The 14,786-nt window shown below is 44.9% G+C and overlaps 3 protein-coding genes across 5 annotated transcripts in view; 2 read left to right on the top strand and 1 right to left on the bottom strand.

Annotated features, from left to right (window-relative positions):
- Positions 1-1,403: 1,403 nt before the first annotated feature.
- PSPH (phosphoserine phosphatase) overlaps positions 1,404-14,786 on the bottom strand; it is a 106,842-nt gene continuing 93,459 nt past the window's right edge. The window contains exons 8-9 of the transcript XR_012035988.1: positions 4,671-4,778; positions 1,404-1,618 (exon numbers count right to left, since the gene is read on the bottom strand). The gene's annotated coding sequence lies outside the window, so the exon portion shown is untranslated. The remainder of the gene's footprint in view (positions 1,619-4,670; positions 4,779-14,786) is intronic.
- On the top strand, positions 5,415-7,785 carry MRPS17 (mitochondrial ribosomal protein S17). Of its 2 annotated transcripts, none has more exons than XM_072837664.1 (3): positions 5,415-5,570; positions 6,015-6,154; positions 7,351-7,785. In XM_072837664.1, the coding sequence occupies exons 2-3, from the start codon at positions 6,032-6,034 to the stop codon at positions 7,618-7,620; spliced, it is 393 nt and encodes a 130-aa protein (XP_072693765.1). In that variant the 5' UTR covers positions 5,415-5,570; positions 6,015-6,031; the 3' UTR covers positions 7,621-7,785. The 2 variants fall into 2 exon arrangements, with proteins under 2 accessions (XP_072693765.1, XP_072693766.1); XM_072837665.1 differs by lacking the exon at positions 5,415-5,570 and adding an exon at positions 5,602-5,937.
- The window catches only part of NIPSNAP2 (nipsnap homolog 2), a 33,775-nt gene continuing 31,103 nt past the window's right edge, over positions 12,115-14,786 (top strand). The window contains exon 1 of one of the 2 annotated variants that reach the window (XM_072837636.1): positions 12,115-12,273. In XM_072837636.1, the coding sequence (XP_072693737.1) occupies positions 12,182-12,273 (92 nt within the window). In that variant the 5' untranslated portion in view covers positions 12,115-12,181. Of the gene's footprint in view, positions 12,274-12,374; positions 12,752-14,786 lie in introns of those variants that run through there. The other variant, XM_072837637.1, reaches the window with a different exon arrangement.

Raw genomic sequence — 14,786 nt, 5'->3', positions numbered from 1 at the left:
GGGCACGTTACAAATTTAGGTAAGTGAAGTAATATATACTTTTCATGTAACAAGCCTGAAGGCAGATAAATTTACTCAATGTTACCTCAGTAACTTTTATTTAATAAGATGATAATTACAGCAATTGAAATATAGAACAGAATCTGTTTCTCCAGCATGATAGCTAGGTTTCATTTTCCTGGGCATGGATCTTCTCGATTACTATACACACACACACACACACACACACACACACATATACATACATACATATATATACATATACATGTATATATATAATTTATATATATATAAATTTATTTTAGTTAGATGTAAAGCAGAGATACAAAGTGCTTCTGGTACAAAGTGGAAGCTACAGAACTATTACAAAATGGGAAGGTTAACAGGGTAGCAGTGTCTTGGATAGATTTAAATCAAAAGCCTAAAGTAGCTGTATCATGAACTCAAAGTCTGTTGTAGTTATCTGGGTATAAAGCAGTAATTTCTTAATTTGGGAGGAACAGGATCACAGACCTCTTCGAGAATCTGATAAAAGCCATTGACTACTTTCCCACAAAGGCCTGTAGATACACACCATATTTTACATGTACAATTTTGTAGAGTTCAGAAACTCCCAAAAACCTTCCTACACTGACTTCAGATTACTATATATATATATATACATATTACATATTATTATAATATATATATTATAGTATCCTTAGAATCAGAGCTGATCCAGACTCCAGAACCCGATCTTTCAAAACCTTGTCCTCTAGTACTCAAGGACCATAACTTCTTTTTAGTTTCCTTGTCAACCTTTTCTTCATCCAGTACTCTGGTTAAATATCCTCTGTTCACCTTGTACAACCAAATGGCAACATCATTTACAATCACTTTTGTCCTCTGCTCACTGGTTCTTCCGTCTTCTACATTCATTCCTTGGGTTTCAGGGTCATGACCAGGCCTTGTCAGGGTAGGAGTGGGGGGAACTATATATTTCTTGTAAAATTTATTTTTGGTTTTATTTCTTCCCCCAAAGAACTGTTTGTCTTTCAAAATCTAGGGTACTAGGCCTGAATCCAAAGAAAAAACAAAAAAGTTCAAAACTCATCATGAAGAGCCATTTCATGGTATGATAATGCAAAGATCCCCCAGGGATAATTCATACTTGGAGAATTCTAGAATGTGATGATTCATCACAAGAAAACCATAACAGATCTACAGAAAAAACCCTCATTCTGTGAGAATGAGACAAAGCATAATTAGAACGAATCCAAACAACAGTGTAGTCTGAACCAAAGGTTTTTTTTTTTTGGGGGGGGGGGGGGTTGGTTTTTTGGTGTTGCTTTGTTTTGTTTGTACAAACCTTATTATATAAAAGGACATGAAGGAAAAGACTACAAACAAAACTCACACTTACCTCACCATAAGAAATTCTTTAATGTTTAACCACTGGAATTAAAATTATAAAATAAGAAAGGATGGGATCCCTGGGTGGCGCAGCGGTTTGGCGCTTGCCTTTGGCCCAGGGCGCGATCCTGGAGACTCGGGATCGAGTCCCGCGTCGGGCTCCCGGTGCATGGAGCCTGCTTCTCCCTCTGCCTGTGTCTCTGCCTCTCTCTCTCTCACTGCATGCCTATCATAAATAAATAAAAAAATTTAAAAAAATAAAATAAAATAAAATAAGAAAGGATCACGGTAAGCAGTCTCCACATTTCCTGATATTTATGCTCTTGTGTAGCCCCGTTCACACATTGAATCTGGATCAGCTTCTGACTTACTTTATCCAACAGAAATGCAAAAGAAGTGTTGTTCTGGACTTCTAAGTCTAATCATTAAGAAGGTCTGGCAGCTTATGATTTTATAATTTTTGGAATTCTGTAGAGGTTATACACACTCTTGGAAGCTAGAAAAGCCCTTATATAGGAGGGTATTTGACATACCAAGCTGTTTAGTAAAAGATAAATCATACCCAAAGAAAGGTTTGGCACTTTGCCCTGGCTCCTGGGAGGTAATCTTGTAAGTCCTTGGAATGTCCTGCCTGACAAGAGTGAGTAATCTAGAAATCCTTCTAGTGATTTACTGAACCTGAGGGTAACCCTGGGAACCTTCTAAACATACAAAGTTTCTCCAATCCAAGTCTCACAAATAATTTCTACTCTATCCTATTGTCTATGCTTCCTGATGTTATGTTACTAATGCACACTATCTCAGCACATTATCTAGGACTGGGAAGAGTCAAGAAGATTGTTTGAATGAGCAGAAGTAGAACCATGCTTCCTAAGGCCAATTCATGAGCATGGAATATTTTCCCATCTCTTTGTGTCTTCCTCAATTTCTTTCAGAAGTGTTCTGTAGTTTCTAGGATATAGATCCTTTACCTCTTTGGTTAGGTTTATTACTAGGTATCTTCTGCTTTTGGGTGCAGTTGTAAATGGGGTTGACTCCTTATTTTATCTTTCTTCAGTCTTTCTCTTTCTTCATTGTTAGTGTATAGATATGCCACTGATTTCTGGGCATTGATTTTGTATCCTGCCATGCTGCCGAATTGTTGTATGAGTTCTAGCAATCTTGGGGTGGAGTCTTCTGGGTTTTCAGAGCTTCTCAATCTACTCGCCACACTTTCATCTCTGCTACACTCTGAATAATTTCTTATGGTTTACCTTGCAGTTTACTAAGTCCCCCTTCAGCTCTATCTAATCTACCAAAAACCCATCTACTAGGTTTTTTATTTCAAAGGTTACTTGCTCCTGGTGTTATTTAACTTGTTCCTCTATCTCTTGTATTCATTGTAAAATGGTGATTAGATTTAGAAAATTGAATAGATTCAGATCACTTTTTATGCAATATCATTTTATAGTCATGCTATATACTTTCTTCTTTTACATCAAAAGATGTATAATGTCCAGTTGACTCACTTTTACTGATAGTAAGATTAATTGGTGGCTCAGGTAGTATCACTCTGCTTTTTATTATGACGTTGCCCATCAATCTTTTAATAATTTTGTTAACCTTTAGTGATATTATTCATCATTTCATTAGTGGTTGCAAAAAAAAATCTTTTTTAATTCTGTCATTCCTTATGCATTAATTATTTGGTCATTTTGAAATGCATTTTGTATCATATTTTATGATAGATGGATTTCTTTTATTTTTCAAATTATTGACTTGGTGCCCTAGGACTCCCCAAAGCAACCAGGGCTTTACTTTTAAGTACCTTTATGAACTCATGGATTTTTATATATTTCATGTTTTTCAATCCATTGCAGTTATAATTCTCTTTAGCCTCTTATAATTTCATCTTAGTTCAGTGGGAACTGCTTCGGGTAGGCTTCTGACCTGACTCCATTCATCTTTAATAGCTCTCTTGATTTCTGACACAGGATGTCCCAAGTTTCACTCACACATTTCCTGCTCAGTCATTTTTCAAGGATCCTTTGTTTCTTTCAGAGAAAAATGGTATATAAATACCATTTTTTCTGGGTGCTAGGAACTGATTAATCCTGGGTTTTTAGGCTTCCTAGAGAAACTTTTTTGTTTGTTTGTTTTAGATTTTATTTATTTATTCATGAGAGACACAGAGACATAGGCAGAGGGGGAAGCAGGCTCCCTGTGGGGAGCCCGATGCGGGACTCATCCAGGATCACTACCTGAGCCAAAGACAGACACTCAACCACTGAGCCACCCAGGAATCCTGCAAGAAAAACTTTTTTTGGAGAAAAATAAATCATGTGCTCAAACTGTATTCCCAAATCGAATTTAAGATTACAAGGCTTTTACTTTGCTTCTTTGATTTTATTGCTATGGACTGAATTGTGCCCCCCCCCCCATTCATATGTATGTTGAAGCCCTAACCCCCAATGTGATGGTATTTGAAGTCAAGACCTTAAGGACACATTTAAGATTAAATGAGGGCATAAAGGTCGGGCCCTAATCCAATGGATTAGAGTTAAAGAAAAAGAAAACACCTCCTGTCTGTTTTCTCTCTCTCCCTGTGCACACATACACAGAAGAAAGGCCATGTGAGGACATAGCAAGAAAGTGATCATTTGCAAGCCAGGAAAAGAGCCTTCACCAGATAGGGACCTTGACCTCAGACTTCTAGCCTCCGGAACTGTGAGAAAATAAGCTTCTGTTATTTATATGCCATATTACACATAGTGTTACCTCCTCTCTGTCCCTTTGCCTCACATGGCCAATTTCCCAGTCACTTCTCCAACCCACTTTCTTTCATTCCCACTGCTCTAATTTAGGTTTTCACTATCCCTGACAAAGCATTTAGCCTCCAATCTCTCCAATCTGTGTTCCATTCTCCTACCACAATGATATTGAAGTCTAGCAAAACTATTCATTTCTCTCAAAGGGGTCTCATCACTTAGAGGTAAAAGTGAGGCCCTTAAGAAATGCTTCCCAGGTGGAGCCCATCCCTGACCAACTTGAATCCCTCCACTCTCTTCCTGATCCTATAACCGGGCAGTATCAGTCTCCTGCTCACCATACTGCCTCTCAAACCCCAGCACTCCTGCACATGCTCTCCTTTCCGCCTCACATGCCCTCTCCACAGCCCATGTCCATCTCCCCTCAAGCTGTAGCCCCTGTTCAAGGGCAATGTATTGATCAAGTGTCCTCTCTCTGCAAACTCATGCAGTCCTTTCTCAAGGTTCCATGACCGACAGTCGTACACTTACTTCTTTACCCATCCGTCCTGACTGGACTGTGGGCTGTCTGGAAGCGGGAGTGTCCTGTGAATCATCTTTTTGCCCAGCGCGGAGTGAGAAAAGTCGTGCACCTGTTGGCTAAAAAAGAAATGGGTGTTGGACAGGCTGATGAATGGGAGAACTCTTATTTTCCCAGTCTTCCCTCAGCAGTTGCTAAGATGTTTCGGTGGCCAAGCACGGCCCACACCCATATTGTGGCCCTCAGATTGTCTGCCCGGAGCCTGCTGTTCTGTTTCTCTGGACTTCCTGACTTCCCTGTCCTCCTCGGTCCGAGAAGACTAACGGCCCATCTAACTTCTTCATAATTGTCACACACAAATATGTGCCAATGCTGGACTTCTCTCCGTCTCGCAGATATGGAGAAATAACACCGAAAATCAAATTGGGCACAAAATCCTACTGAAGTTTTTCTTGAAAGCGGACGTGGGGTGGAACGCGTAAGTGTAAGCATTTAGCGGCGTTGGATGAATGAATGAGGTTCCTCTGATTTGGAAGGCCTTGTCCAAGTCTGGGAGCCCAGCATAAGAAGAGGAAACCGAATGGAATAGTTAAATAAAAGACCGGAATACTCCAGCGGCCCCGCGCATGGAGAAAAGTCAGGTACAAAATCTCCCGGTTATAGACGGTCCGGGGTTCCTTTAAGGGGAAGTGGGCGGAGCCCTGCCTTTACCCCGCCCATAGCTGAGGTGACACACGGCCCAATGAGAGGAGACGTCTGACGCGGAGCTACTTGCAAGAACGTGACGTCATCACGCTCTGAGGCGAGCCGTACGACCCGCGCGGGGAAAGTAGTGCTCTGACTGTCGCGCCGCTGCTGCAAGGGGTGAATTCGGAGGAGAGAGGCGGTCCCGGGGAGTGCCTGGAGGCGCGGTGAGTGGCCTGACCCCCGGGTAGTGCGGGGTTTGAGGATCGGTCACCCCAACGGACCCGGGCCCGGTCGGACGCACCCAGAAAGGCAGGCCCCTGGGAAGGTGTCCTGCGAAGTTGGACGCCAGAGCCCTCCGCCAAGTCCTCTGGGCTGCAGCGGCGCTGGAGCCTTCGGGATAGGCGAGAAGGACGGGGCAGCGAGGGCCCTCGTGCACGAGCGCTGCGGAGCGCCCAGAGCTCACCTGCGAGCAGACCCTGGGGAAACTGAGGCCTAGATGACCGTGACACCTTTGTAAACGGCGTCAAGATGAGAGCTTGGACTGAGGAAACAGTGCTGATTTCAGAAGGCTGACAGAAACCGTTGCTCAACGTCAGCAGTTCGAGTAACAAAATTCATCAGGTGAGTCCTAACCACCAGCATATTCAACGTTGAAATTTGTTTTTCAGGTGACCAAAGCCACAGAATGTCAATCGTTCGTTCATCCGTCCACGCCAAATGGATCGTGGGGAAGGTCATTGGAACAGCAATGCAAAAAACAGCTAAAGTGAGAGTGACCAGGCTTGTCCTGGATCCCTATTTATTAAAGGTGAGAGACGTCCCTTCTTCCGGTGGCATTGATAAAACACCACCATGTTCTGAGCAGAGAAAGGTGCCCATCAGTACAGATAGACCGACCATCTGCTGCAAGCCAGACACTGGGCTGATCTGTGGGTGTAACAAATTGAACTGATCGTGGTTCACTCTCAAATTCTAGTGACACATAAAGTTAATTTCAACTCAGTCTGGTAACTGCTATAGTCATTCCCTGTGCAAAGTACTGAGAGCAGGGAGCAGGACACCTGTTTCTTCCCACATCGCTGAAGGAGAGCATCCTTAAGCTGAATCTCAAAAAGGCTCTTATTCAGAGGACCGGGTTTGGAGGAGCCATGATGAGTGGTTTTTGGAAGTTCTTTCAGCCATTAAAGGGCATGAGACTGTACAGGGACAACACACGGTTTGGCAACGCCAAGCGCAGAGCTTGACCCTAAGTTGGCACTAACTGTTGTTGACTGAATGCAAGAACAATGGAAGCTGGGTGACAGAGGTCTTGTATGTGGTATTCAGGGATTTCATCCTATGAGTAAAGGAAGACAGAGACCTAAGGATGAGGACTGGAGGTAAGGAAGTGGGTAAGAAGGCTATTACAAAAAGTCTGGAGTGGATATAAGGACCTGAACAGTCCTTGGAGCAATGGGAATGGAGTGAGAAAAGCAGATTTTAGAAAGAAGGGACAGGGTCCGTGATTTGTTAAATGTGCAACGGAGGAAGAGGAAAGTGCCAGGGATGGTTCTGCATTCCAGGTTGGGTGCACAGGTAGGTAGAAATGCTCTTTGTTTTCTAGGATGAAAAACACAACAGCAGAGGGTTAAGGGTATGGGGCACCAGGTGAGTTAAAGAGTGAAATAAAGTGGTATTTTATTAAACACAACAACAGCAGGGCACCTGGGTGGCTCAGTGGTTGAGCACCTTCCTTTGGCTCAGGGTGTGATCCTGGGGTCCTGGGATCAAGTCCCACATCGGGCTCCCTACAGGGAGCCTGCTTCTCCCTTTGCCTATGTCGCTGTGTCTCCATGAATAAATAAATAAAATCTTAAAAAGAAGAAGAAGCCTCCTTAACTGTATTTTTTTTTTTTTTTCCCTCCAAGTCCCAGTTTGTTTTCTGTGCATTACTTTTTCATAGCCTATACTGCATGGTCAGATCACAGATGGGAACTACTGATTTGTTCCTCTTTCTCTCAACAGTATTTTAATAAGCGAAAAACCTACTTTGCTCATGATGCCCTTCAGCAGTGCACAGTTGGGGATATTGTGCTTCTCAAAGCTCTACCTGTTCCACGAACAAAGCACGTGAAACATGAACTGGCTGAAATCATTTTCAAGGTTGGACAGGTCATAGATCCTGTGACCAGAAAACCCTGTGCAGGAACTACCTACCTGGAAAACCCAGTCAGCTTGGAAACCACCTGCCTAACAAAAAATCTAAAAGAGCTCAATAGTTCTTCAGCACAGTGAAGGAGGGTTGGAAAAAGGAGCCAAAGGGAAAGATTTATAAGTTTGCTTTACGGAAAAAGAAATTTTTCTAAGTTTCAAACTGTCCGATTTCTGTTCCAATGTTTATGGAATAGCTAAAAGTAAATGAAGTAAAGACCTTATTAAAAATTTTCACCAAAGTTTAAAGTCATGTTTAAATTTCCTTTTCACTGGACATAAAGTTTCCTCTTACACTAAGTGTGCCCAGCATTCCCCTGCATTGTTTTGTAAGTTCACTGTTTTAGAAGGTATATTTTTTTTCATTCAAAGGAATCTTGAAATTACCTTAGAATCTTTATTCGGGGAAGAAAAAAACCTTTTGATATTATAAAACCAATCAGACCACATTAGGTGAATATTTATTTTTGGTGGCATATATTTGAAATTAATTTAAATTGTTTTCTATTATTTAGCCAGTTACAAATGGAAATAACAGATTAGGGTCAGACTTTATCAGATTACAGTCTGTATTAAAAATGTTGACACAGGGATCCCTGGGTGGCGCAGCGGTTTAGCGCCTGCCTTTGGCCCAGGGCGCGATCCTGGAGACCCGGGATCGAATCCCACATCGGGCTCCCGGTGCATGGAGCCTGCTTCTCCCTCTGCCTATGTCTCTGCCTCTCTCTCTCTCTGTGTGTGACTATCATAAATAAACGAAAAAAAAAAAAAATTAAAAAATGTTGACACATAGAAAATAAAACTTGAAAATTCTGTCACTTTTCTTTCATCCTGTATTCTAGAGTAGTTTCATAGGACTGAGTGCATATAATCTGATACATTGATAAAGTTTTAGAGTTTCTCACACTGTGCACTTGAGTTAGAGAGTTTTTTTTTTTTTTTTTAGTTGGAGAGTTTCAATTTTGTTGCTGCTTTTTAATAAACTATGAACCTAGATTTTAACCTGAAGAAACAATGAGTTATATATTTCAGTTTCCTGGCTTCTAGAAACTTGGAGCATATTTTGGTGTAACTAGTATGTGTATTGTACAAGCACAGGGTTTCAGCAGTAACCATAACCACTGCCCACCCACTCAAGGCTCATAGTCTAGCACGGGAGGTATGTGCATGTTTCTTCATAGCAGAGAGGCACTTGGTGGGTTGGGGGAAGAAATTAGGATAACTTCCCGGAAAAGGCTAGATAGTGCTTGAATGGAATCTTAAAAGAACAGTCTCCAGGCTAATAGGTGAGGGTTGTGGAAAGGGCATTCCAGGTGGTGTAAAATCCTGAAAGTATGAGAGAAAGGAGCATAACCAAGGGGTTCTGCAAGCTGATGACGACTGCTGGGATATTTTAAACATGAGTGGAGTTCAGGTAGAGAAATAGGTGGAAATTATACTGTAAGTGGTTGTGGGTTTTTTACATTTTTAAAGAGAATGATATAATTAGATTCACACCAATAAAAGTAATAGCATCGGTGTAAAGAATGGGACTGGAAGGGGAAAGATTAGAGGGATAGACAGATCTGTTCAAAGATTAGTCCTAAGATCAAAACTGAACTGGGTGAGGAAAGAGGAAAAGGGTAGATGATGTTCCAACAAGCAAAAGAGTGTCTAGGTCCAGTGTTAAATGGAACCTGTTATCCCGGAAAAAACAGGACACCTGTGCAAGCCATCTCAAAAACCTCATATTTAAAATGCTTATATATACTCTTTTTTAATATCTTAAGATATTTTTCCTAATAATCTTGGTGTAAAAATTATGTTCCAGGAATATGCCCTGTATTTCTTTAGTGGCATTGAGTAACCTAAGCTGTACACCTGTGAGATAAGAGTACTTCCCCATCCCCCGCCCCACCAGTAAAAAGCATTGGGTTAATGGTCCTCCAGAGCAAGAGGATAGTGGAGGGAAAAATGCAGAGTAAGTGGCCTAATTCTAAGTAGCACAAAAGCAACATCAAGAAATATTTACCAAGCTTACATCTCAGGAAAAAAAATTTTTTTTTCAGGAAAATATATTTTAAAGCATTGGTCTCTTAAAAAATAGCTGGGAAGTTGGGAGAATGTGTGAGAAAGTCACAAAGGGTACACCGACATCACTGGCTTGAAGAAGCTTGCTTCCTGCAGTGGAGGATTGGGACATATCCTTTCTGCTCTGGGGAAAGCTCATTTTGGCCTCCCTTTTGGGTCTAACAGCTTTGCTTTTTTTTTCTTTTCTTTTCTTTTCTTTTCTTTCTTTCTTTCTTTCTTTCTTTCTTTCTTTCTTTCTTTCTTTCTTTCTTTCTTTCTTTCTTTCTTTCAAGATTTTATTTATTTATGACAGACAGAGAGAGGCACACAGGCAGAGGGGAGAAGCAGGCTCCATGCAGGGAGCCTGACGAGGGGTGGATCCAGGGTCTCCAGGATCATACCCCGGGCTGAAGGCAATGGCAAACCGCTGGGCCATCGGGGCTGCCCTGTCTATCTGGGTTTCTTAACCAGCTCACTAAGCATAAGCCAGTTGAGATCAGGAACCCGCTCAGCCACACAGCCTCTGGTCTCTTGTCCTGTGTCCCTTGGTCTTTTTTCCAATGGCCTCCAAGAGATATGTATGTCCCCGGTCTGGAGCAAATCCTTGCCACTCCTCCATCCACCGGACCCTTTATGTCCTCCATGGTGGCTCCCTGACATTATTAACATGTTCAAATAGTCCTCCAGTCAGAAAACTCCAATGCTGCCTTTGCCTCCAGGAAGCCCAGCTCCTGCCCCCACCCCTCTTAGGCAGAGGCCTGCCTGGATCACAGAGACATCCCAGCTTCGCAGTCCTGAGGGCAGTTTCCTCTTGGCCTCCGCAGATTTGGACTGCCCTCCAAATGCTCCCCTCAGCTGGGGCCTATTCCCTGTTTCTCCCCCTTCTCTCACTGACTCCCTTTCTGCCTAACTTGTCTTGGTTGCAGCTTTCAAGGTTACATTTGTGGCTTTTATCTTACCCAGGATACATTTTCCATAAATCGTGCCATCATGACCTACTTCTTGGCCTGAGATGCCCTCCCTTCCATGGGTCAACTCGTGTCCCCTCAGTGCCCTCTCTCATGTTGCCTCTTGTGAGCCTCTTTCTGCCAACACCTGACACACTCGGCCAGTTGTTGGTTTATATCCTGCCCTAACAGATGGGGGCGGCAGCACCAACCAGGCTTGGGATGAACGGGAACAATGTAGTCCCCAGACCACAAGATAACTTGAATATCTTTACATCCAGAATGATTCTTTTTAATTTAAATTCAATTTGCCAACATATAACACCAGTGCTCATCCCATCAAGTGCCCTCCTTAGTGCCTGCGACACAGTTATCCCATTATTCCCATCCACCTCCCCTTCTGCAACCCTTTGTTTCCCAGAGTTAGGAGTCTCTCATGGTTTGTCTCCCTCTCTGATTTTTCGCACTCAGTTCCCCTCCTTTCCCTTATAATCCCTTTCACTATTTCTTATATTCCCCATATAAGTGAAACCATATGATGTTTGTCCTTCTTCGATTGACTTACTTCACTCAGCATAATACCCTCCAGTTCCATCCACGTCGAATCAAATGGTAGGTATTCATCCTTTCTGATGTCTGAGTAATATTCCATTGTATACATATAGCATATCTTCTTTATCCATTCATCTGTCGAAGGACATCAAGCTCCTTACACGGTTTGGCTGTTGTGGACGTTGCTGCTATGAACATTGGGTGCAGGTGTCCTGGGTTTCACTACATCCGTATCTTTGGGGTAAATTCCCAGCAGTGCAATTGCTGGGTGTAGGGTAACTATTTTTAACTCTGAGGAACCTCCACACAGTTTTCCAGAGTGGCTGCACCAGTTCACATTCCCACCTACAGTGCAAGAAGATTCCCCTTCTCCACATCCTCTCCAACATTTGTTGTTTCCTGTCTTGTTATTTTCGTCATTCTCACTGGTGTGAGGTGGTATCTCATTGTGGTTTCGATTTGTATTTCCCTAATAAAAAGCAATGCGGAGCATTTTCTCATGTGCTTGTTGGCCATGTGTATGTCTTTAGAGAAATTTTTGTTCATATCTTCTGCTCATTTCATAACTGGACTTATCAAACTCAGCACCCAAGCAACAAACAATCCAGAACGTTTTTTTTTTGTTTTTTTTGTTTGTTTGTTTTAAGATCTTATTTATTTATTCATGAGAGACACAGGCAGAGACACAGGCAGAGGGAGAAGCTGGCTCCATGCCGGGAGCCTGACGTGGGACTCGATCCCAGGACCCAGGATCAGGCCCTGGGCCGAAGGCCACGCTAAACCGCTGAGCCGGGCCGGTACTGTACAGTAACGTCTGCTCATATTTCTCCTGCGCAGGCGGGTCACGACACCCAGCTTCTTCCGCAGGGGGCGATGTCCTCTCCTGCTTCGCCGTCAGTTGCCCCTGGCGGCCCCGCCCTCACCCCGGCGGCCCCGCCCCGCCCCGCCCCGCCCCGCTCGGCGGGCCCCGCCCTCCGCCCCACCCCCGCCTCGGCGGGCCGGCCGGGGGAGGGGTCGCGGTGGTGGCCGTGGGGCGGCGGCGGCGTCGGCGGCGTCAGCGGCGGCCCGCGCGGCGGGAGCCCAGGCGCCAGAGCAAGATGGCGGCGCGAGTCGTGCAGGCCTGCGGAGCGGCCTGGGCCGGCGGCGTCCTGCGGCGGGCCGCTCCCTGCAGCCTGCAGCCTGCGCTCCGGTGAGCAGCGCTGCCCCTCCCGGGACCGGCCGGGGAGTGGCCGCCAGGGCGGAGGGCGCGGGTCCACGGCCCGCTAGCGCTCCCTCGAGCAGGCCCGCCGGGGCAGCGGGGGCCGGGCCGGGCCGGGCCGGGCCGGGGCGGGGCGGCTGAGGGCCTCGGCACAGTCAGAGCGCGGTCCCGGCCGTCGTGCTCAAGGTCACGGCGGGGACGGCGCCCGGTGCCCAGGCCACGTCCGCGCGCCGTGTGGGCCTGGCCTGGGGGACCTTGACCCGGCGCGACCCCAGGCCCTGGACTCGGCATCCGGCTGCCCGCGGGCGCCCAGGGCGGGCTGTGCGCAGGGCCTGGGGTCCGCTCTGCGAGGGCGCTGCGGACAGCACGAGCTCCAGGGGGAAGAAGAGCGCCTGCCGGTGAGCCCCGGGAGCGCGGGGCCGTCGCGGGGTGGGCTCGACGCTGCCGGCCGCCGGAGTGGGATGGAGAAGTAGGTGACGGATCAGAAAGGTTTTACAAGGCATCAGCCCCAAGTAGGCCTTGGGTTCAACTTTAAACTTTTTCTAGCCTCTGTGGATTAAATATTCGGCTCTCCTGAATTCATCCCTCTGACACATCCATGTCCTGTTTTCCATCAAAAACCAAGCTCCTACTGACTTACATAGATTTGCTTTCTTGCTTTCTTTACATTTATCATTTAAACGTTATCTGTGGTTTAATAACGAGCCTCTAGAACTAAATTCAGTTGCTGCTTAACGAAAGAGTAAAGGGACTGCCTGTTCTTTAAACTCTTATTATGGGCCAGAGAGTTTATTTAATTTAATCCTAGTACCAATCTTAAGTAACAGGATCTGCATTTTATAGATGAGACGTAATCTCCATGGAGGTGAGACCTCTAGCTGGAAAAGGCATTTGAACTCAAGTTTATCAGGCTTCAGGCCTGGCACCCTTCCTAGGACTGATGTCCAGCTTGAGTTTCCAACTTTTTTTTTAAAGATTTATTTATTTATGATAGACACAGAGAGAGAGAGGCAGGCAGAGACACAGGAGGAGGGAGAAGCAGGCTCCATGCCAGGAGCCTGATGCGGGACTCGATCCCGGGTCTCCAGGATCGCGCCCTGGGCCAAAGGCAGGCGCCAAACCGCGGAGCCACCCAGGGATCCCCCTTGTGTTTCCAAATTTGATGTTTATGTTTCCAAGTTGATGAACAAATCAACCTTTTATTTTCATTCTGTTACTGAGCATCTGCTGTGTGTCTTATTTTTTTTCACACAGGTGATAAGAAACTATGAAATTCATATTTTCTTTTTTCCAAAAAGACCCAGCATATTCACCTATAGATCCCATAGTCACAAAACTAGTAAACTGGAGATTTGGACCTGGGTCTGCCCAGTACCCCCACTTCTTGTGGGGCCAAATGCTCTTGAAACTGAAGCCCAACATGTCAGCTCTTGGATTACTCTCTCAGGCCCCTTGTATCTTTTGACTGCCTTAACTGTAGATGTTCTTTAGGACTCAGTCTAGACCCAATTAATTCACTGCTTCTACAAATACTGAATGTATATGAATGTATATGTTTTTGAAGTTTTGTGGAACTCAGCATAATAGTCACTATGGGTCACTATGCCCAGCAAGCCATATGGCAGAGGTAAAAACCCATACAGACTTAAAGATTGAGGTAGGTGGTGTGAGAGAACCTCAGGGAACCTACCACATGAAATCATGGAAGGCCTCTCCAAGAAGGTGCCGTTGAGCTGAAACCTGAAGGGTCAGTGTGCAGGAAAGCCCTGACTGGGAAGGAGTGAGGCATACCAGCAAGCTCCAGAAAAGCCTAGGAAGGGGAGCATAGTAAAGGGAAGAGAGGCTAGAAGACAGGTGGCAGGGAGCAGTAGCCCCATAATTCCAGGCCTTGCAAGCCATTTTAGAGAGTTTGGAATTTATACTGAAAGCCATGGAAGACATTTAAAGATATAAATTCTAGTGTGACAGGATCTGGCCTGTGTTTTTAACATACCAGTCTGATTTGGAAAGCAGACAGAATCAAGGGTCGTGGCCAACTGGGCAGATGCTGGTGCCATTTCCTGAAAGTCCCTTGTTCTATAGGCATATGAGTGCCCATAATGTGCCAGGTGCTGTTGGGAAATATCAGTGAATAAAGTTGTTGCCATCTGGGAGCTTGCTCCTAATTCAGAGAAGGAAGAACAGGAAGGGGGAATCCAGAGCACTTCTGAACCTGGTAAAGTTGGAGATGGCTGTGAGCTATTCAAATGGAAAGGTATTTGGCCTATTTGATCTTTTTGACTCTTCAAAGGAGATGTCTGGACTACAGGTTACATTTGGGAGTTGTCAGTATATAGGAATGCTAAATGTTGATAGATATGTAGGTTTTGTTATACTGTTTTGCATTTAATTGAAAATCTTCTTAACAAAACATTATTCATAGGAATGGATGAGATTGCTTGAAGAGTGTGGATAGAGAAAGGGCTGAGAGGGATCCCTGGGTGGCGCAGCGGTTTGGCGCCTGC

This window comes from Canis lupus, chromosome 8 (genome assembly GCF_048164855.1).
Source record: "Canis lupus baileyi chromosome 8, mCanLup2.hap1, whole genome shotgun sequence".
NCBI classification, from domain to species: domain Eukaryota; kingdom Metazoa; phylum Chordata; class Mammalia; order Carnivora; family Canidae; genus Canis; species Canis lupus.
The sequence above is the reverse complement of the archived record's forward strand: the minus strand, read 5'-3'. Positions and strand labels throughout refer to the sequence as shown.